At 35.1% G+C, this 23,037-nt stretch overlaps 1 protein-coding gene across 51 annotated transcripts in view; it reads left to right on the forward strand.

Annotated features, from left to right (window-relative positions):
* The window catches only part of dlg2 (discs, large homolog 2 (Drosophila)), a 426,869-nt gene that overhangs the window by 233,788 nt on the left and 170,044 nt on the right, over positions 1-23,037 (forward strand). For all 51 annotated transcript variants that reach the window (XM_009305412.5, XM_073913862.1, XM_073913864.1 and 48 more), the window contains 1 exon segment: positions 20,814-20,867. In XM_009305412.5, the coding sequence (XP_009303687.1) occupies positions 20,814-20,867 (54 nt within the window).

Here is a 23,037-nt window from a genome sequence, read left to right on the forward strand (position 1 = left end):
CTGAGATGCTGTCAAAAAAACTCCACTGGTTAAATCATCAATTGACAAAGAGCTTTCTCTCTCTCTCTCTCTCTCTCTCTCTCTCTCTCTCTCTCTCTCTCTCTCTCTCTCTCTCTCTCTCTCTCTCTCTCTCTCTCTCTCTCTCACACACACACACACACAAACACACTCGTCTACTTTCTCTTGTTCCCTATTGAGCTCCGTCGACCTCACTAAAACATGCCTAGTGCCTATAAGTAGTTAGTAAAAGTATCTCTCTCGCTGACACACAAGATTAAGCAGCACTCATTTTCAACATTGACAATAATAGTAAGATTTGTGAAGAGACTGATTTCAAGAAGATTATGTGACACTTAAGTCAGGTTATCTAACTGTCTGCAGTGCTTTTACGATGTAGATTGTGTCAAAGCAGCTTAACAAAGATGAAGAAAGATAAATATTAAGTCATAGAAATATTTCAGATTGTGGAACAGCCCAACATACAGCATTCATACTGGTGGTTCAAACGGCTTATTTAAAATGAGCTGAAACAACACAATTCTTAAGGTTTTTTTTTGCAATAATTGTTTTCTGTTCAATCCATGTAAATTTGCAAAAGACAATTAGGTCGCTTAATTCGATATGTATTGGGACAACATGCAGGAATTGTGTGGAACCCAGGATTTTTCACGATGTACAGTATAAGGCAGGGAACAGAGTTGTAGAGAGCGGTCTTGTGCTTTTGGCTCATCAATGACCACGACAACCATCTGCTCAGGATACAGGCCGGATCCAAGATTATGTGAGCCTCGGGATGAGAAGAATCCCGACCATAGAATGGAGTAAAAAACTGTTTGAAAAATCTTCCTTTTTGCCATTAAAATATATGTATTTATTTTAGAAAATGTTTAAATAGGGCTGTTACATGCTTGAATCTGATTGGCTGATGAATATTCTTAAGAGTGCAACTTTTTTCAGACGCAAAACAAAAGTAGTTTCAGGCAGGTCTAGACAGCCTTGCAGTTCTATATTACTGTGCTGAATGATTTCAGTTATTTCACAGCCTATTAAAATAAAATTTTTAAAAAGTCTGTAAATTAGCAGTTTTTCGTTTGGAATTCTTCTTCTTCTTCTTCTTCTTCTTCTTTTTCTTCTTCTTCTTCTTCTTCTTCTTCTTCTTCTTCTTCTTCTTCTTCTTCTTCTTCTTCTTATTATTATTATTATTATTATTATTATTATTATTTAGTTTAGTATTATCATTATTTAGTTTATTATTATTTATTTATGCTTTTAAATTGCATTATGGGATCTTGATCTTTCCTCTAAACGCTTTTGATGTGTTTTTTATTTGTTTTTATTTTTATTTTTTTGTTTTTTGTTTTTACTTTTTTTGACATTTTGTAATAGTTTGAAATGATATATCGGCCCAATTCCAGTTCTACCCCTTAGCCCATCCCCTTACCCCTAACCCTCGTTTTGCGCATTCCTGTGAAGTGGTAGGGGTGTCCCAATTCTCTTTAGCTTGAAGGTGTAGGGCTAAGGGGAGAGGCTAGATAGCCTTTGAAACTGAGATTTTTCAGGATTAAATTAAATTAACTAAACCAAGGGGTAGAAAAATTTCAACAGCAGCATGGCTGCACACGGAAGTTAGCAAATGCACAAATTAGTAGCATCATTAATCAATCAATCATTATGACAAATGTTTACAGCAAACAAGCTCATAACGGTGTTCGTGTTTTACTGACAAACTTAAAAAAATCTAAAATAAAAAACGGAATTTTTTTATCTGCAATCTCTAATAATAAATCCTGTATAGTCGTCTCTCAACATACTTTCACGTCTGTCAATTGACGACACTTGAATAACCTGTTGAAAAAGTCTATGGTGGAAATTAACTTTTCACGTCTGCTATGATGTTAATGCTGTTTTTGTGTGTTTGTATAGATGAATATGGCCACGGTGTTAATGCTCAGCACAGTTACGAGCTTATTGCACATTATATCCTTATGATTACATGATATCGTTGCCTTCAGTGATTTCCTGAAGATAAATAACAAAAAAATATTGCAACTGGAATAACTACAGCAGTCACAATCATCGATCTCATATGAAGCAAGAGATCACGACGACATATCATGATGTGTGCAGGAGCTGTAGTGCTGTCCTATTTATTAGGGGTAAATTTTGAAGCCCCAAATTTTTTTAATTTAAAATTTAAATCCAATTAGGGTAGAGGTACAGAAATAGAATTGGGATTGGGTCATTGTGTGTTGTTAATCACGGTACAAAAAAATTGCTAGTAACCTGCCAGTACCTTTTACAGACTTAATGCTCTCTTCATTATTTGTTAAACAATATACAGTACTGTATCATCTCAAACTACTAAAGTGCCTAGTGACTTTGTTAATCTGCTGTGTTGAATTTTTACAGAGATAAAATTCCCTTAATCCAATTCACAACCTTAAACAGAAAACACTATGTGAACCACAAAATACAGAACCTGTTAATTAACACATTTTTTATTTATTTATTTATTTTTTTTTAAGTGTCCTACACACAGGAGCTGTTTGAGAACAAAAAAAAACGACAAATGTTTTCAAATATGACACTTAAAGATATTATTAATTGTATTTACTGAAGTCTTTTAAGGTACGTGGTTGCAAACAAATTATATTGGCTGAATTTAGACAAAAAAATTAAGTTTAGTAAAGTTCAGCTTAATTTATTTAATTCAGTCCATATAAATAGTTTGCAATCACATACCTTAAAAAATGTAAATACAATAAATCTTGTTTTTCAGTGTAGAAAGGCAGAATATTTGACTCTGGTGCATTGGATTATTTGAATATAATGCACTCTGCTTTGTATTGTGGCCGCACCTCGGGTGTGCATTATTTTTCTAACAGGGTTTGATTGCTTCAGCCTCGAGCTGAGATGATGTCAAGAAACACTGCCGGTTAAATCCTCAATTGACAAAGAGCTTTCTCACACACACACAAACACACTTGACTGCCTGCTCTTATTCCCTCTTGCGCTCTGTCGACCTAACTAAAACATGCCTAGTGTCTACAAGTAGTCAGTACAAGTAGCTCTCTCTCTCTCTCTGACACACACACACAGAGTCCTCTCACTGGCTCTCTCTCTCACTGAGCACACTGCTCAGAAAGCGCCCAGAGGAGAGCCACTCTCCACAGCTGCGTCCGTCCTCTGCTGCTGCAGCCGAACGCAAAGCACGAGGCAGGGAGGTGATATTACGGGATGACGGCTTACCTGAGCAAGCAGCAGAGTTGCTGTGTGGAGATGCACGGCCATGTGGGAGACCGCGGAGGAGGTGATGCTCCCTGCTCCTGCAGCTGGCAGCAAGGATACAACTACCAGCCCTCGCCCTCTCCGTCCATGTCCACTCTGCCCCGTCAAAGGGCCAAACTCACAGCGTCGCGCTCCGAGAGCTCCTGGAGGAGTCCCAGCCGTGGCACACTCCGAGCCAAAGGGGGGAGCTGCGATCTGTGGAACGATTGTGCTTGTCATCCGCACAGCTGGCATGAGCCCTACCAGGTAACGCGCAGCATCTGGGCAAGATGGCAGGGATGTGAGACAGGTGTTCTGTTGTGGGTGGTCAGATTTGAGAGCCTGAGGAGATTGGTTTTTGGAGTTATTGGAGGTGGGTTAGTTACGTTGGTAAAGCTTTGAATAAAAATTGTGTGAAATTTATTCATTGAATTATAAAATTGTGGAATAGTCATTTAACTTAATATGTAATAACTTGCTTTATCAACACTGCTATCATACAACAATTTGGTATCAGTGAGATGTTTTCTATGGAGTTTTGAAAATCAATAAAAACCTTCGAAATTACTGGAAAACCATAGAGATTTATATAATTTATATATTAAAATAATTACTATTAATCAATTCTTTGGGTATATAAACTGTGTGTGTGTGTGTGTGTGTGTGTGTGTGTGTGTGTGTGTGTGTGTGTGTGTGTGTGTGTGTGTGTGTGTGTGTGTGTGTGTGTATATATATATATATACACACACACACACACACTGCAAAAACATTCTAAGATTTTTTTTTGTCTTGTTTCTAGTCCTGAAATCTAAACATTCTTAAATCAAGAAGCATTTTCTAGACAAGCAAAAAATACTGTCTTGTTTTCAAAAATAATATATCAATATTATTTGAATAATAATCTTGTCTTTCCTTTTGGCATACGATTATTTTGATTATACCACAATTAAACCCCATTGGCTGATTATTTGGCTTGTTTAAAGGAATAACTCTCTTAATTTTGGCATCTTAAAACAAGACAAGTTTTGCTTGTCTAGAAAATGCTTTTTTTTAAAGAATTTTAAGATAATTGGAATAGAAACAAAGAAAATAAATATAATTAAGAAAAGCATTTTTTGCAGTGTACAGTGCTCATATATAAGTACACCTCTCACAAATCTATCTTTTAAATAAATATTTTTTTAATAGGAAGCTATCCAAAAAAATACATTACACCAAAAACATTGCTTAAACTTACTTTATTAATACTGCTATCGGTAAACAATTTGGTATCGGTAAAATTCCAAAAATTTGTTATATATATATATATATATAGACATTACAAAAAAAATTACTTAGATTTTCTTTTTTTGTCTTGTTTCTAGTCCTAAAAGCTCAACATTCTTTAAAAAAAGCATTTTCTAGACAAGCAAAAAATACTGTCTTGTTTTCAGAACTAATATGTCAAAATTAAATGTTTAAATTTTTTTTTTCTTTTCTTTTTTCTTTTCCTTCTTAACAAGACAATAAGATTTATATAATTTTTTATCTTTGTTTGCTGTGTATTCTATATAAAAATATGTTTAACTTTTAGTCATGGATTTTAGCATCATGGAGTCCACAAAATTAAGCCATACTTCGACAGTGATAAAAACAATACTATTTTTGTTAATAACAATATTTATAACACACTAAATTCAGCATCATATTTAATAAAGTATTAACGTAGAAATGGTAATTCTAAGCTATAATAATTTATTTGGTATATAATTTAATGTACATGTAATTTTAATAAAATAATAGTTGGGGGTATATAGGAATTCTGTTTAAAACAAACAAACAAAACAATTAAAACGTCTTACTGGCCTTTACACATTTGAACATGTAATCTTTAAGGAAGTTGGACAGTTCATATTCATTAAATATCAATTTCTTTGTTTGGAAACCTGTTTAAATGTTGGACTGAGAACATTCTGCTTTTGAATGCAGGTGCAAGTTCAGTATTAGGTGGTCTCCAATATACATTGTTTCTATAGATCCAAAGTAGCATGTATTACTCTTTTTCAGCCACGTATAACCCCTGGAGCTCCTGTTCTGACATGCTTGTTGTTCTTGTCACTCCGTGTCTGTGTGTGCTGATACCACGGACAGGTTTACACAACATAGCTCTCTGATCACAAATACTAGAGCTGTGATAATAACGTAATCTGTTTGTGCATGAGAGAGAGAGAGAGAGAGAGAGAGAGAGAGAGAGAGAGAGAGAGAGAGAGAGAGGGAGGGAGGGAGCTTAACGCCCTAAATAAGGACAGTGCATCACCCCATTATTGCACTAACACAGCTGGATTCGACACTGTGAAGACCCTCTGTTTGTTTGTGTTTGTTTGTGTGTGTGTGCTTTCTTGCAGTTCTAATCTGTCATTAAGCTCCAGGATGATCTAGTTAAGCAGAGTTGAAACCCTCATTTGGTACTTCCTGCATTTAACCTGAAGTCATTCAGTGCATGTGACACTTATTTTGGGTTTTGTCGCAAAGCCATTCAATACAGTACATAAATAGCAGCTTGGGATCATTTGGCCTGCCGGTTGGAAGATCTTTGTTACAGTTGTTTTGACCCATTTCCGAGCTGCAGAGGACGATGGAGGAGCAGTATAATGCAAATGTGGAGATGTAGGAATGGTGTAGTAGTGAAATAATCATGTGGCTCCGCATCCATCCCGTTTGTATATGAAAATGTCCCACTTTATCTGTCCTTTGGTGGTCTAGGGTGTGTGCAAGGGGTGCATGGTGGTTTCTTATCACCTTTTAATTCAAGCATTATCTTTACATGGATACTGTAGATATTTCTCAGATCGTGTTTCTTGTTCAGAGAAAGTCATCAAGAGACAGTACTGTATTTTTATTACAGGACAAACCTGTATGTCTGAACAGTTAAAACATGTTAATTCTTTTTTGTTTGTTTGTTTAGGTATAAGCATATACCTAACTATATATTAAGTATAGCGACACCAGTATACAAGTTTTAAATGAATGAATGCAGTTTTGTTTTTCTTAGCAATGTAAGTTAGAGTTACTCAGTTTTTTATCTATCTATCTATCTATCTATCTATCTATCTATCTATCTATCTATCTATCTATCTATCTATCTATCTATCTATCTATCTATCTATCTATCTATCTATCTATCTATCTAATCTATCTATCTATCTATCTATCTATCTATCTATCTATCTATCTATCTATCTATCTATCTATCTATCTATCTATCTATCTATCTATCTATCTATCTATCTATCTATCCATCCATCCATCCATCCATCCATCCATCCATCCATCCATCCATCCATCCATCCATCCATCCATCCATCCATCCATCCATCCATCCATCCATCCATCCATCCATCCATCCATCCATCCATCCATCCATCCATCCATCCATCCATCCATCCATCCATCCATCCATCCATCCATCCATCCATCCATCCATCCATCCATGCAACGTTCTGTCTATCGTTCTATTTATCATTCTGTCATTCTATCTATGGTTCCATCCATCCATCCATCCATCCATCCATCCATCCATCTATCCATCCATCCGTCTATCTGTCTGTCTGTCTGTCTGTCTGTCTCATTCTGTCATTCTATCTATGGTTCCATCCATCCATCCATCCATCCATCCATCCATCCATCCATCCATCCATCCATCCATCCATCCATCCATCCATCCATCTACAGTGGGTGCATACATTTTTCAGAACCTATTTAGTTTTTCACTCTTTTATATCGCAGCCATTTGCTAAAATATTTTAAGTGTTTTTCCTCATTAATGTACAGTACACACAGCACCCCATATTGCCAGAAAAACAGAATTGTTGACATTTTTGCAAATTTATTAAGAAACAAAAACTGAAATATCACAATACTCTAAGTATCCAGAGTGTCGGTATTAAGTAGGAGCACCTCTTTGATCTAACACAGCCATGAGTCTTTTTGGGAAAGATGCAACAAGTTTGTCATACCTGGATTTGGGGATCCTCTGCCATTTCTCCTTGCAGATTCACTAATGTTTTGTCAAACGTTCATGGACAGCCATTTTTAGGTCTCTCCAAAAATGTTCAATCGGGTGTGAGTCTGGGTTCTGGCTGGGCCATTCAAGAACAGTCACAGAGTTGTTGTGAAGCTACTCCTTCATTATTTTAGCTGTGTACTTAGGGTCAATTGTTTGTTGGACGGTAAACCTTCAGCCCAGTCTGAGGTCCTGAGCACTCTAGAGTAGGTCTTCATCTAGGATATTCCTGTACATGGCCGTATTCAACTTTTCCTTGATTGCAAGCAGTCGTCCCGTCCATGATGCTGGAAAACACCCCCACAGCCTGACGCTGCCACCACCATGCTTCACTGTTGGGACTGTATTGAACAATTGATAAACAGTGCCTGGTTGTCTCCGCACATACTGCTTAGAATTAAGAGCAAAATGTGTTACAGCAAAGGGTCTAAATGTCAACAATCCTGTTTTTTTTTTTTTTTTTTTGTCAATATGGCATGCTGTGTGTATATTAAGGAAATAATTCGCTTTAATGATTTTAGCATGTCTGCAATATAACAAAGAGTGAAAATTTTAATGGGGTCTGATTACTTTCCGTACAGCTGTATGTGTGTGTTATAGTGTGGTATGGCAATGCTTATACACTGCGAGTCTTTTTTGTAAGTCTCCATGGTGTTCAGCTCTTTTAAGGCTGTTGTTGTTGACTTTTTTTTCTTCTTGTGCATTATTGACGGTGTGGTAGCTCTATGTATAGTTTCTGTGGCCTGAATTATTGAGAGCTGTAAAGTGGGACAAGAGCAGAGGCTCTGAACACCATTGCAGGACCTCGCTAAGCAGCGCATAACACATCTGCAGACCAATCATTATTTACCATCATCTTTATCATTTAAGCAAAAAGCCAACTACTTGTTTTCTCCACAGCATTATTTGATATTAATATTTAATATGGCAAAATGTTTAATAATTTGTGTAGTGATTTATCTTCATTCGCTCATTTTCCTCAATATAAGGGTATTTTTCTCTGGTAATTTGATATACAGCAAATGAATTCAGGAATGTTTGATGACCAGTTTAATTATCGTTTACATTCATTCCCTTCACAGTTTTATTCTCAGAGGTGCAGTTCTCACAATGGTGAATTGCTATCACTCATTAGGACAACCTTAATTATTCCATTGTGCTTATTAATGCACAATTAACCTTAGAGTTTATGGGGGTCCATTGGTACACCACATTGTACTAATCTTCCTGAGCACATTGGTAAAAAAAAATAATAATAATAGCCTTTACTACGCTTTTTGCAAATCTCCAAACCCATAATTTAGAATGAACACTGGTAGCAGAACACCAATTATTTTTCACACAAATTATGATTACAGGGTGGATTATCAAATACTTTAATAATCACTCATTTCCACTCTGTTTCTTGCACAATTCAATTCAATTCTATTCATGTTTATTTACATAGCGCTTTTCACAATATAGATTCTGTCAAAACAGCCTAACATAGTTCTGGTAACGTGGATCTGATCCTCCGAGCTCTGAGGGTTGGGGAAATTCCCAATTGAACAACAACAACAAAAAAAAAACATTACAATATGCTTAAGATTGGCAAGACAAATTCGGCACATGCCTCAACCAGCAGAACTTGGAAGTTCGAGTAAAGTCCAGATTTCAGAGTTGAAGTTTAGTTAAGGTTAGTTCAGTATGGTTTAAATTTCACTGCACAATACTGCTTTAACACCACCAATATTTTAAGTTTACTATTGAATAATTACAGAGTAAGTCATTGCAATTGTACTAGAGCTGTGCGATTTGGTGAAAATATCTACTTGCGTTTTTTTTTTCTTTCTTTTTTTATCTATTTATTTAGTATTCATTTATTTATTTTTTAATAGATATTGCGAATTTGATTTGATTTGTGATTTAATTTTGTAGTCAAACTTCAGCTGCTTGCTTAAATGCAGTGAGTGTTAGTTTAAAAAAGGAACTGAAAAGATATTTACTTATACATTTGTTTAAATTTGTTTTTAAATATTCAGAAATGAAACACTAATTTTAATTATAAATGAATGATCTTACCTTTCTGTAAACAAGTTGAACTCAAATTAGGGAGATAGTGTAGATTATTGTAAAAACTGAAAATAATAATTACAAGAATACAGAACACTTAGCAAACTGACATGGCTAAGACAACTCTGAAACTGTACTTTGCTGATGCTACTAGATTGATACTAGGCGATACTTTCAATTGACTTTTTAGCAAGATACTCCTCATATAGCCGCCTGTTATACGATTTTAGGTTGGCAACAATTCTTACAAACTACCTGTTTTTGTGTGGTGTCTGTGACTTTGAAACCAAAACATTCCCATATTACCGATGTCTTGTTTTTCTTTGATATTACTTCATCTATTAATGCTTCTAAAGCAGCAAATGTCATCATCCTACTTGTCTGCGCTTTCCTGTCTGTTTTTTATTGTAGGCATTCCACATAGTCTGGTTGCTCATTGGGCAGAACAAGTGTGCTCACTCAATTGGCTAGTAAGATTAGCGCACAGATAGCAGTCACGCATTTGCCCTCGGTGAAGAAAATTAAATAATACACACAAACACACACACACACACACACACACATATATATATATATATATATATATATATATATATATATATATATATATATATATATATATATATATATAGAGAGAGAGAGAGAGAGAGAGAGAGAGAGAGAGAGAGAGAGAGAGAGAGAGAGAGAGGTCTCTCGCAGCCCATGTTTGGAAAGTTTTTTAGATTCATTGTATCCATTATTACCTGTTCGTTTTAGTACTATCCTTACATGAATAATAACAATAGCTCTACTATATGGAAATGGTATATAGCAAGAAATATAGCTATTACTTAACAGCAATATTGCGTATTTTCCCAACAGCATGCATGTTTTCTCTATAAAATTCTCTTGTGTGTCTGTATTGTCTCATCTCAGCCTTCATTGCCAGAGCTAATAATGAAGGCTCGAGCCATTCATAGCCGACTAATGTAGTTATTACAAAGACTGATTGATTAATCAGTGTTCAGAGACGGCTTATTTTATTAATGAAACTCAAACAGCTTCAAGAACCACAACTGCCTTGATACTGAGAAATATTAGGTTGTGTTTCAACTGAAAAAATGGTTGTATTGATAACTTGATGATACTTGAACAGTTTGTTCTACAGCATAAACACACCAAGCTCCCTTAGTTACTTTTTAGAAATGTGTCTTTACACACACAGCAGCTACACACAAATACACACAGCAGCTTCAGCATTTACATTTACAAATATGTACTGTACCACAAATGTTATTTTACAGATAAACTGAAAAACCCCATTGGAAATTTTTGAGGGAACCCATAGCACATACTTTTTCCTGGCTTGGACACCATTCTTGCACAATTCTGTTGCATAGGAATGTTCATCAACCAATCCAACTTGAGCATTTAATAGCCTGTAGCATATTACATTTAACCTTTGCATCACATAACTATCTATAAGCACACTAAAAATGCTGGGTTATTTCAACCCAATTATGGGTGTAAAAGGGACTAAACCAACCGCTGGGTTATTTTTTTTATTAAATGAAAGGGACCAAATTTAACCCAATGTTTGGGTAAGTCCATGTTTTACCCTATTTGGGTTAAAATAACGCAGCATTTCTTAATGTGGGGCTTTTCCAATGAAGTATACTTTCTTGGTAGCTCACCTGGTATAGGAGTCCTGTGAAACACGATTCAGTTCAAAGTTATATTTAAAGAAAAATGGCATGGTTGCTTCAGCAGTTGATTAATTATTATCATTATGGTGGTAGTTTTTATTGTTGTTGTTTCAACATTTGGTTAGGCTTAGGGCAGGGCTTGGAAACCTTTTTTTCAGCAAAGGTAATAACCAAATGCTTTTTTAAAGAGTCATTGGGGTATGTGTAAATATAAATGTGTATATACTGTTTATGTAAGTACTATAAATAATACAGGCTTAAACAAAACCTTTATTTATGTCCATGCACAGTTCAAAAATAAGCAAATGTGAAGGGAAGTTTATTTATAAACTAATTTCGAGAGGATCACATGCTTATGATTGCTTGTGGTCCTGCATTATCAAATTTATGATTCACCAATCGATTCCTAAGCCACTATAAATACCCTAAGTCCCTTATTACAGCCATCCCGTTTTGAAGAATCCCCCTTTTCACCTCTACTCCTCCTTCTTTCCTAGATGGGTGGCACGTGTGAAGATGAGTCAGACGAAGTGGGATCCATTTGCAGCGTCTTTATTGAACACAACACAAATAAAGAAGCAGATGTACGTTTCACAGACGAGATGATCAGATCAGGGAACTCACTCAAAGTCGGGTCACAAGCAGAGCTGTAGGCAGGTAGCAAAGATACATAGACGAGGATACAGGCAAGGATCTGGGCAGGCGGCATAGAATCACAGGTATACAAACAGTCTGGGTCGGCAACAGTAATCAGTCAGATAATGTGGGGAAAACGCTTGGAATTGAATGCAGAGCAAAACAAGACTTCGCACAGAATGACAGGCGAGAAGGGCTTATAAGCGTTTGTGTGTATGGGTTTCAGCTGGACAGTAATCAAGGTCCCGCGGGGTCTTGTGGGTAATGGAGTTCTTAAAACTTCAGTAGTCGGGTGAGCGGGACCTCTGCTGGTTGTTGAGGGGATTAACTGGGACCGAGTCTGTGACAGCATGGTACCCCAGTGGTTAGCACTGTTGCCTTACAGCAAGATCGTCACTGGTTCTAGTCCTCACCAAGCCAGCCGACATTTATGTGCAGAGTTTACACGTTCTCTCCATGCTCACATGGGTTTCCCCCGGGTTCCCCGGTTTCCTCCCATTGTTCAAAAACATGCAACTAAAGTTAATTGACTAATCCAAATCAGCACCATAGACATGCACCTAGTAAGTATTTGTCTCTTAAGAGCAATCACTATTTATTCATTAGCTACTGCAGCAGGGGAGTTTTCGAGATCTATCTGAGCTCAAACTCCTCTCTCGCCTTGCAAAGGAGAGGGAGCCCTGGGCTCAAGGACCTTATGAGCTCAGGGCTCTCTTCCGGGACAGCATACCAAACAAGCTTGATAATCAATCATCAGTTAAGTGTGAACTCTTAAAGCAAGTCCATGAATGAAGAAAGGACAGTTTAAATTTGAATTTGAGTTTACGTGCAAGAGGTTACAGTAGAAATGTAAGTTGTTTGTTCTTTATTGGTGTCACGATTGGTCGAAACGTTCTTTTATTGTAAACCAAGTTATTATTCATTTTGCTGTAAAAATTTACAATAAAAAGGAATTGTAATTGTATATTCAACAGGAAACTGATTTTTATTGACGGTTATAATTTTTGAAATTCATTCATTTCATGTTCTTTTTGGACTAACCCTTTATTAATCTGGGGTCGCCACAGCAGAATGAACCAACAACTTATCCAGCATATGTTTTACGCAGTGCATGCCCTTCCAGCTGCTACCCATCTCTGGGAACATCCATATACACTCATTTACACTGATACACTATGGACAATGTAGCCTACCCAATTCACCTGTAGCGCATGTCTTTGGACTGTGGGGGAAACCGGAGCACCTTGAGGAAACCCACGCAAATGCAGGGAGAACATCCAAACTCTACACAGAAACGCCAACTGACCCAGCCGAGGCTTGAACCAGTGACCTTCTTGCTGTGAGGTGACAGCACTACCTACTGCGTCAACCCTAATTTTTGAAACTGTAAAATGTTATTGAAGAGAGACAGTTGGAGAGCCATGTATTTTTGGTCAAAGAGCCACGTGGCTCATAAACCATAGGTTCCCTACCACTGGGCTTAGCGTAATTGTAGATGGTATTGTTTTCAATAAATTTTAATGTTTCAACGTTTAACTTGATGTTAACCTGATGAAGACTATGTAGGCCGAAACGTGACATTAAATAATTTTGAGAGCCAAAGTGGCAGTGTGCCAATTTTCTTTTGATCTTTGGCTACTGTGTTTGTTTTTTTTATTGAGCACCTGCCTTTGAGTATCCTAGATGTGCACACAATTCTGTTTCTTGATCATTTTCAATAAACAATTCACCTTTAGGTTAAAATGATCTGTTCCTGAGAAAATTGAACACTTTTTAGTGCCACTCAATCAAAACTGCTGTAAAACATACAGTAAGCAAGGTAATGTCATTTTGCTTTGTGTGCGTTTTTGTGAGCTCTTCACATACTTTTTTGTTCAGTATGGATTTTATAAAACCCTACAATGTCCCACAACACAACATTAAGCACATTTCAACAAACCTGCACTATAGCTGGACAAGTATTACATAAGTCAGATTTTTTAAGCTATATGAAATGCCGTAAACTCTGAGTTTAAACCCAAGTGCTTACTTGATCTTATGTTTGGCTGAATCTTACCTGCCCTCAAATACTAATGCCTTTAAAACTGACACTTCTGTGTACCTAGTTCTTTCCCAATTCTGCAGAGGCTTGAAGATGCTTAAAGCAGAATATCTGCCCCAGTTCGCCTCCACAATAAGCCCTCAAGATGTTTGTGTTTGCGCTGCTTCCACCAAACGCTGCAGAGCTGCTCTACGCCACACGCTCATTTGCATTCAGACACAGCGTCTTATCTGTTTCCTGCATCTTTATCCTTAAAATTGTCATGCTGCTTCATTTTGATGGAGCACACACATAAATCTATTTCTTGTATCCCCTAATGTTGATTGAGAGCTGTGTACGCGGCATATTATGTAATGCCATCACCTCTGTGCTCAGCTGGGCCACGTGAGCACTGGCTGAAAGAGGCCGGTCGTGATCTGCATCAGTGCGTTTGTGGGCACTTACACTCAGATATCGCTGGAAAAACAGGCAGCAGCCACTTCAGCCGATTGTGTCTAGGGACTGAATTAATGAACACGTCAACAAAGAGTCTGTGTGCCCATTGAAAAAGCTTTTCTCCCTAGATTTATTCAAATCCGTTTTGTTTATTTCAGGTAGGCTTTTAAGTAAGTGCTGGGTTTTTGGATTTGAGTGTGTGGACATTTTAAAATTGAGGCTGTCTGTGTACATTTGGCTGTTTTATTTTCTGTAGATTAATGTTCTGGTCTTCTCACTGATGATTCTCTTTCTTATTTGACAATTTCCGAAAATCTAGCCTTCATTTTAGCACTAGAAGAGATGGGTTTATCCCACGGCCTCCGTTTACTGATAAAGCTGTTGTAAATGGCTTCGGTTGTTTTAGAAGATTCTTTATGGTATCATATGACCCCATTTTCTATTCCTCAAACAACATGTTTTTTGCTTGCAAAACTCCTCTGATAAAGCAATGCTGTTGCAGATCTTTTTCTCAAAAACAATTTTTTTTTTTTTTTTAATGCTACCTTAGTTTACTGGTAGCTACAGTTGAAGTCAGAATTATTAGCTCCCTTGAATTATTATTTTCCCCAATTTCTGTTTAACAGAGAGAATATTTTTTTCAACACATTTCTAATCATAATAGTTTTAATTTCTAATAACTGATTTATTTTATCTTTGACATAAAGACAGTAAATAATATTTGACTAGATATTTTTCAAGACACTTCTATACAGCTAAGATTGACATTTAAAGGCTTAATTAAGTTAATTGGGTTAACTAGGCAGGTTAGAGTAATTAGGCAAGTTATTGTATAACAGTGGTTTGTTCTGTAGACTATCGAAAAACAAAATTAGCTTAAAGGGGCTAATAATTTTGACCTTAAAATGGTGTTTAAAAAAATTGAATAAGAACTGCTTTTATTGTAGCCGAAATGAAACAAATAAGACTTTATCCAAAAGAAAAAATATTATCAGACATACTGTGAAAATTCCCTTGCTTTATTAAAGATCATTTGGGAGATATTTAAAAAATAAAAATAAAACTAAAAAGGGGGGCTAATAATTCTGTCTTCAACCGTAAAACTCGCTAATTCAGAGGTGGGAACTGGTAGATGTAATCATAAGGTAAACACTAAAGAACAGTTTTCATCTAGAGCTATTTCACGGGACTCTACACTTGTAAACACTCGCTCCAACGGGTTTGCGTTACTCGGCCCTACCCACACAGCTACCAAGCTGACCAATCATAGAGCTATGTGTATCTGTATGGTTTGGTCGCTTTTTCACACAAGCTGAATCCCTGGTCACAATTAAGTACAGGGATCAAGTCTCACTATAAACTCATTCAGGGGGGCAATTAATTTTCCAAGGGGCCTCATTAGACTCCAGGGTGGTTTTAGAGGTTTAAAAAACATTCTCTGAAAATATTCAATATATATTAATAAAAACTCAAAAGTTTAAAAAAGGATTAATTTTAAACAAAAGTGTTTTAAAGTGTTATCTATTTATTTTATCTATTTATTTTCATTTTTTATTTATTTTGTTTATCTACCTATTTATTTATTTTTTTATTCAGTTTATCTATTTATATATTTTGTTTATCTATTTATTTTAATTTTTTTATTTATTTTGTTTATCTATCTACCTATTTATTTATTTATTTATTTTATTATTTTTATGTTTAGTGAGAGAATTCTAGCCGGTATTGAGCTGTGTGCCACAAGGTACAGCAATCACTTGATGCAGAAATATGAATCCGACACCATCTGATAATTTCACTGAAATGACTTTAAACCATAGTCCGTTTAAGTATGATAACCCTCAAGCCTCTTACCAGTTCTTAAATGCTTTCTTTGAATCTCTCTTTATTCGTCAAGTCACGTGCCATTTTATCTTTGCAGAAAAGTTGATAAATTCCCACATCGATATATGTGTCATATGTTTCCATCATTTGTTGCTGTGCGTATCTGTTGTTTTTCTAAAACATATCTGCATATCATTTGCATATGGATGTATGCCGTCTTATTAGCGTAATAAAACTTTTTTTTTTTACCTAGTGAGAGCATGTAATGTTTACCAGTGACAGGTTCAAATTAAAAATTGAGGTTTGGGGTTATAGAGTTTATAATATCACCATAATCATGATCATTTACCAGAAACTGAAATCTGTAATGTGCAAGATCTTTTCACGCTTATGGCTAGTAGTTTAGCAATGTCATCCTAGTTGAATATTGGAGTCATCCTTCTGCGTGTATATGTCTCAAGAGACAGACTCTTTATGACTCACTTTCTGGAATGGCTGATATTGCTCTTTGTCATCCAGGGAGACATTAAATGTGGTATTTGCTCATTTACGTTCTGTTCGCTTTTTATTCCCGGCCATTAAACTGTCATATTTTGAGAAAACGCTGCAATTATCTCTTTTAATCTCTTTAATGTTTGTCTGCCACACCGTGATGGACCCCATCAGTAGATAATAGCTCCAGCTATAAGATCTGTTTCTGTTGTTGATCCCACGTGATCCCACTCTTTTGGGAGATGCCCACAATATGTACTGCACTTAGCCCCATAAAACGTATCGTATTATATTGCTAAGGTACATTATCAAAACTATAAGAAAAAAAAATTATACTACTGTTAAATATAAAGGTGGTTATCCTTCTCTATCAATAAACACTGACTATGTTAACTTGGACATCAGTAATCAAATTATTTGTCTAAATCTGAATAAGACAATAATATGATTAATTTTTTACATGAGTTGCTTTTTAAATGTTTCTTTATTGATCCCGTTTTACATGTTTTAGTGCTTAGTTCGATTATCCTGTTTTTTTTTTCTTGAGCAAACACCCAAATATACTGAATTGCAATTGTTACAATCAAATGGCTGGGTCTTGGCTGAGTTAGTAGTGCTATATAGACACATTTCTTCTCCTTTGCTTTACAGCAGGTGTGCCCAAACTAGGGCTGCATCCGAAACTGCCTACTACTCAGTAGGTACTGCATTTGAATTTAACCGTACTACTCCGCCGTTAGAAAAGTACGTTCTATACAGTATGAATATGAAAAGTATGAATGGAATTCGGACGTACTACATCCGCCATTTTGTCATGGTCACGTGACCTACCTGCGTCAGTGGCGTCGCTTTACTTCCATTCATAAATTCGCTCGCGGGGCATCATGGGATAGCGCAGCAGTTTAGTTTAGCATAGTTTAGTTCCAACCCCAATCAAACACACCTGGGCTAGCTAATCAAACTCTAAACAGGCTTTCTAGAAACATCCTTGCAGGTGTGTTCAGGCAAGTTGGAGCTAAAATCTACAGGACACCAGCTCTTCAGGACCAAGTTTGAACATTATAGAAAAAGAAACATCTTGTGAACTTGTTTGTTTTTGTGTGCTTTTAGCATAACTTTGTGTGTATTTTAAAGAAGTTATTAAAGAGAACTTAGTTTTTTTCTCAGTATGCATTCTTCAGCGATCTCGCGTCCTTGTATTATCATGTAACATCATCATCGACTGCCAAAGTTCAGTTACAAAACTAAGAACGGAGGACGCGTAAAAGTTCCAGGATGCTTTTTTTAATATCAAGGATGCATCAATGCGGACTTGAGCACAAAACTCGCTCGAGAAGTCCCAGACGTCATTGTGGCTAAATACAGGAGGTGGGAAGTGCAGCATTTTATATAAATTTATTATTAAAGTTTAGAAATATAGTTTATTTATGTATAAACAATATTACATTTCAAAATGTCTTTATTTTTCACCAACTGCATCAAATTGCATATTTCAACTCAGAAAAACAGGCATTTTCTCTCTATTCTCCATATTTTACTAAGTTTTTTACAGACTATTTGCCACAGGGTTAAAAATCAACACATATAGTTTAATATGAACTCCAGCTGACTTTGTACCACAAACCTCGATGGCAAATCTTTTATTGAAGTTTTTGTGCCTTCCTTCATATCTCTCTGGTTTTCTGGTCGCTCTGTGACTGAGGCTGTAGTTCTCAAGGCAGGAGATGTATTAATGTAATTAGAGGCAGTGCGCCGTAAGCAGGGACAGCCTCAATCTCTGCTGTCGATCGATCCTCAGTCGCTGCGACATGCCGACTGCATTTCCTTGGGGATTTGTGCAGTAGGCCATCTCTGAATGCTAATGCTTCTGTGATAAGCCTTGCAGCCTCCCGCTCAATGAGTTTGTGTCGTGTGCTGAATGGCCTTTCATCAATTGTTAAAAGAGGTGTGCGTTAATGGCACCAAAAGGAATAATAAAAACAATGACTATTTTAAGTTTTCTAAACGCAGGTCAGATGAATAGAAAGTTTCTGGAACAATGAGAGCAAGGTTTTGGTAATGGCACTAAGCTGATGTTTACTTGAAACTAACAAGTAGCTGTTATTTATTTTAATGCAAAAAAAATTTAAAAATTTGACTTTGGTTTAAGTGAAAATGCCACATGGATTTCATTTCATCATTTCAATCTTCTATTAGATTTGTCGAACTGTGGAATTAATGCAAATGATACAGACTCATGTCTCCTAAAACTAGACCTCACTCGTCCCTCAGTAACTGTCATTATGTAAATAAAAGAGATGGTTTAAAAGAGAAAAAAAAACATGAGAGGCATTCAGTCGTGCAGGCATTCAGTCATTTTAAAAATAATGTGCTCCATTAAAAGTCTTCAGATGAAGGACAGGTTACATTTGAATTTATTCTCACCTATAGTGAATGAAAAATAGTGTGTGTGTGTGTGTGTGTACTGTATGTGCAGGTTTTTGTAAGTGCTTTTTGAATGAAGTCCTTATTTTTGCTAAATCTGCTCTTATTTAATCTAAAAAACGACACAATTTTTATCTGAAAAATAATTTTTAATCATAAAATATAATATATTATTACAATATTTAGTTTGAACATATTTTAAATACTGAAGTGCAGTAAATGATGCAATTGTTTGTGCTATGAACCCGTTAAGCTAAAATTAAGAAATAATAGATTTAAAAATAAATAATAATCACCCAAAACATCTAAACACTAATATAATTTATACAGAATATACAATGTATCTGTTGTCTGCAGTAATTTACACAATTTATTCCTTCTTCCAGCTCTGCTCGCTACCTATTACAGTAATTTTATAAAAATTATCGTTATTGTAGAGTGCATAGTGCAGCACATAATGCTATGTAAAATGAGCAAATATTTTCTAACAAAGATTAATGAAGGTGTTACACGTTGCAAGACTTGAGGAAAATAGAGATAATGCACAGAAAAAAATTTCTGGCCTTAGTTCTGTGTAGAACTGACTGTGACTACCTAAATGCCAGGCACCACAGAGAGTGAAACGTAAACGAGTTCAACATCCATGTCATACAAACTTTTGTTTTTCCGGCAATGATCATACTGGTAAATGTCATGATTTTTCATGTGATCCGTCATTTTCATCATTCATCTGGTCAATCTTTATGTGTATGAAAGCCTGTATCCGCCATTGAATAAAAAATGCCAAATTTATGGCTACGTTTTTTTCTCAGAATTGCATGATACAAACTCGCAATTCTGAGCTCAGGATGCTCAGGATCTTTGTAACTTAGAATCACAACTTTATATCTCTGAATGTTTTTATTTTATTTTATTTTATTTTTTTATATTTATTTATTGAGCAGTACATTGCCCCTCTTCTACCACAACCACAGCATTGAGAAAAACAATATATACCTGCAAATATACACATTCATACATACATACACACTGTATTTATGCCCTTTACAAAGTAATAAAAGAAAACAAAATAATAATAATAATAATAATAATAATAATAATAATAATAATAATAATAATAATAATAATAAAAATAAAAATAATAAAACATATGTCACTGTCTCACATTTTTTAGTCAATATGCTATCATTTGACATGAAGGTTTATATATATATATATATATATATATATATATATATATATATATATATATATATATATATATATATATATATATATATATATATATACTGTATATATATACTGTATATATATATACTGTATATATATATATATATATATATATATATATATATATATATATATATATATATATATATATATATATATATATATATATATATATATATATATATATTTACATCTACACCTAAATAAATAAAATTAAATATGGAAAATAGATATGAGGGGAAAAAATAGAAGAGTTTTGAGTCTGCTGAATTTTGAGTTTTTAACTCAGAATTGCAACTCTATATCTCAGAATTTTTGTGATATAAAGTAAAAATTCTGAGATATAAAGTTGCAATTCTGAGTTATGAAATTAAAAGTCGTAACAGCCTTTTTTATTTTTATCTAGAGGCAAGGAATGGGCTTCCATACTATGTGTGTGTTTGAATGTAAATATGCTGTGTTCCATTACAGTGGATGTTTATTATGTTTCTGTTGACTGTCATTTTGAACTTGTGTTTGTCTTCATGGCATCTGTGGGCTCAGCGGTGCCCATCATGTTATGCTGTATCCCTTAATAAAAACTAGGCCAGTTCATGCATCTTCAATCCACTCTGATCTGTATCTCTCTTTCTGTTTTCCTCTCCGTCAATCTCCCTCTCTTCCCTCCTTTCTCTCTTTTTCACAGGCAAGTCCTGCTCCAATTATTGTCAACACGGACACTTTGGAATCTGTACCATACGTGAGTTTCATTTAATTTTTAATTTTTTGTCATTCATTTATTGCATGTTTATGACATTGTGTGCAGCCGCGACATTGCATATCACCAACTTGATGAGTTCAATGCCCACACAGAGTGAGTGGTGAATGAGCTTGACATCTTTTTTATTTATTTTCATGAATTTACTGTCAGTTATCACTCTCCATGCTTCTCAAATAAGATCAACATGTTCAATGATTGATGGCTTTTCATAAATAAAGCAGATAAAGAGGCCAGTGATTAGCTGTGGGTTTAGATCAGCGCAGGCTTTTCTTTTTGTGGGTTTGAAATATTAATGTTCCGAGTCAACTGTGTTTATGGTGGGATGGATGAGAGAGGTTTTTGATGATTGCTTTGAAACGGGTCGCGGAACAAATAGAAAAGTGCTTGTCAACCAGGAGGTCCGGTTCTGGAGGACCCTCGGTGATCAATTTCAAGCCTAAAAATATGAAACAATCAACATCTATTATGATGTATCTTTTTGGAAGGGATATTAAAGGGATAGTTCACCCAAAAATTAACATTCTGCCATCATTTACTTCACTGGAACTATTTCTGTTGAACACAAAAGAAGATATTTTGTAAAATGCAGGAAGATGGAACCCAATATTTCTTTTTCTTACTTTGAAAGACAATGGGCGCCAGCAAAAATGAGTTATTTTTATTCATGAACTATTTCTTTACCAAACATCCAAAACAAGCTCTGTGCTGGCTTAAAGCGCTTGTTGTGTGTCTATATGCGATGGTACTCATGTGAGGACTCTTAAAGAGCTTATAAATGTGTAAAGGAGTCAGAAGAGGGCTTGCAATTCTTCAGTCACACACACAAAAATGCAGATTCATTTCAGGGCTGTTTACAGCTGGTCACTTTATGCAATTTTCTGATTTGATAGCTATTCAATTGTGAAATGTCAGGTTTGTCAGGAGACTGATACAAATATAAATTACTCAAACCACTTTAGGAGGTCTGGGACCCATTTATATAAAAATAATAATAAATATAATAAATATAATATAATATAATAAATATAATATAATATAATATAATATAATATAATATAATATAATATAATATAATATAAAATAATGTAATGTTATAGAATAGAATACAATACAATAGAAAAATATAACATTGTTTTGTTTTTGAAAGACAAGGTTATACACAAATGAATGTAAATCCTGAATAATGAACACCATGGTGAAGTAAGCCTCCTGTCGTGAAATGTATGTTATAATAGTATGTTATAATATGTAATAATAACTGTGTGCTCAATAATATATGTAGCTTACATTTCTGTAAAAAATAATAATTATTAAATTAAATATAGTGTATCTGATGACTTAACCTTGGTACATTGCATATAGCGTGGGACTTGACGATCTATTTATATTCTTTGACAGAATTCATATCATTTATGTGGTCTAATGTGAATGGAATGGTTAATTTCCAAAAGACCCTTTTCACATTTCCAGGAAAAACTTAGAGCGCAGTAAATGGGAGAATACAACAAATATTTATTTTACAATCTTATTTGCTCAAATAATAAAAGAAAAACTCCACAATGATGTTAAAAAGACTTTCAGCAAAAGAAAAATAATTGTATGAGACTGATGAGAGAAAAACCAGAGGAGAGAAAAACATTAAATTTACTGTTCTATCTCATAGATGCTGCATTAGAAACACCTCCCTCAAGCGGTAATTCGCTTTTTGCAATTTAAACAAAGATAATATAATACATACATAAATACATATGAATGTTCATGAGTTTTTAAAAAAATCTAAATATTAAACCTAAATATTAAACATTTTTAAGGATTTAAGATGCTGGTGATCGTTAAACGCATCAAAACAGGCATGTGAAAAGGGTCCATAAGCGAAAATGCCATAAGTGACCAGGTGTAAACTGGGCCTTCAATGTTTTTAATTCATATTGTATTTATATTTTAGCTAACCTGCTGCAGAGTTTATTTGAAAGCAGATTGAGATTTTGGTGCAGATTAAATTGTACTGTAGTCTATTGTATTTCTGCTTGTTTGGTGTGCACCAATGTTTGATTGGCAGCATTTTCACTTATTCAAATGAAGTGCACTAACAGAGACATCTCACCTGAGGTTCTTTCAACCAAAACAAACCTGACAACTGTGAACACAT

The sequence above is a fragment of the Danio rerio genome, chromosome 10, assembly GCF_049306965.1.
Source record: "Danio rerio strain Tuebingen ecotype United States chromosome 10, GRCz12tu, whole genome shotgun sequence".
Lineage (NCBI taxonomy): Eukaryota > Metazoa > Chordata > Actinopteri > Cypriniformes > Danionidae > Danio > Danio rerio.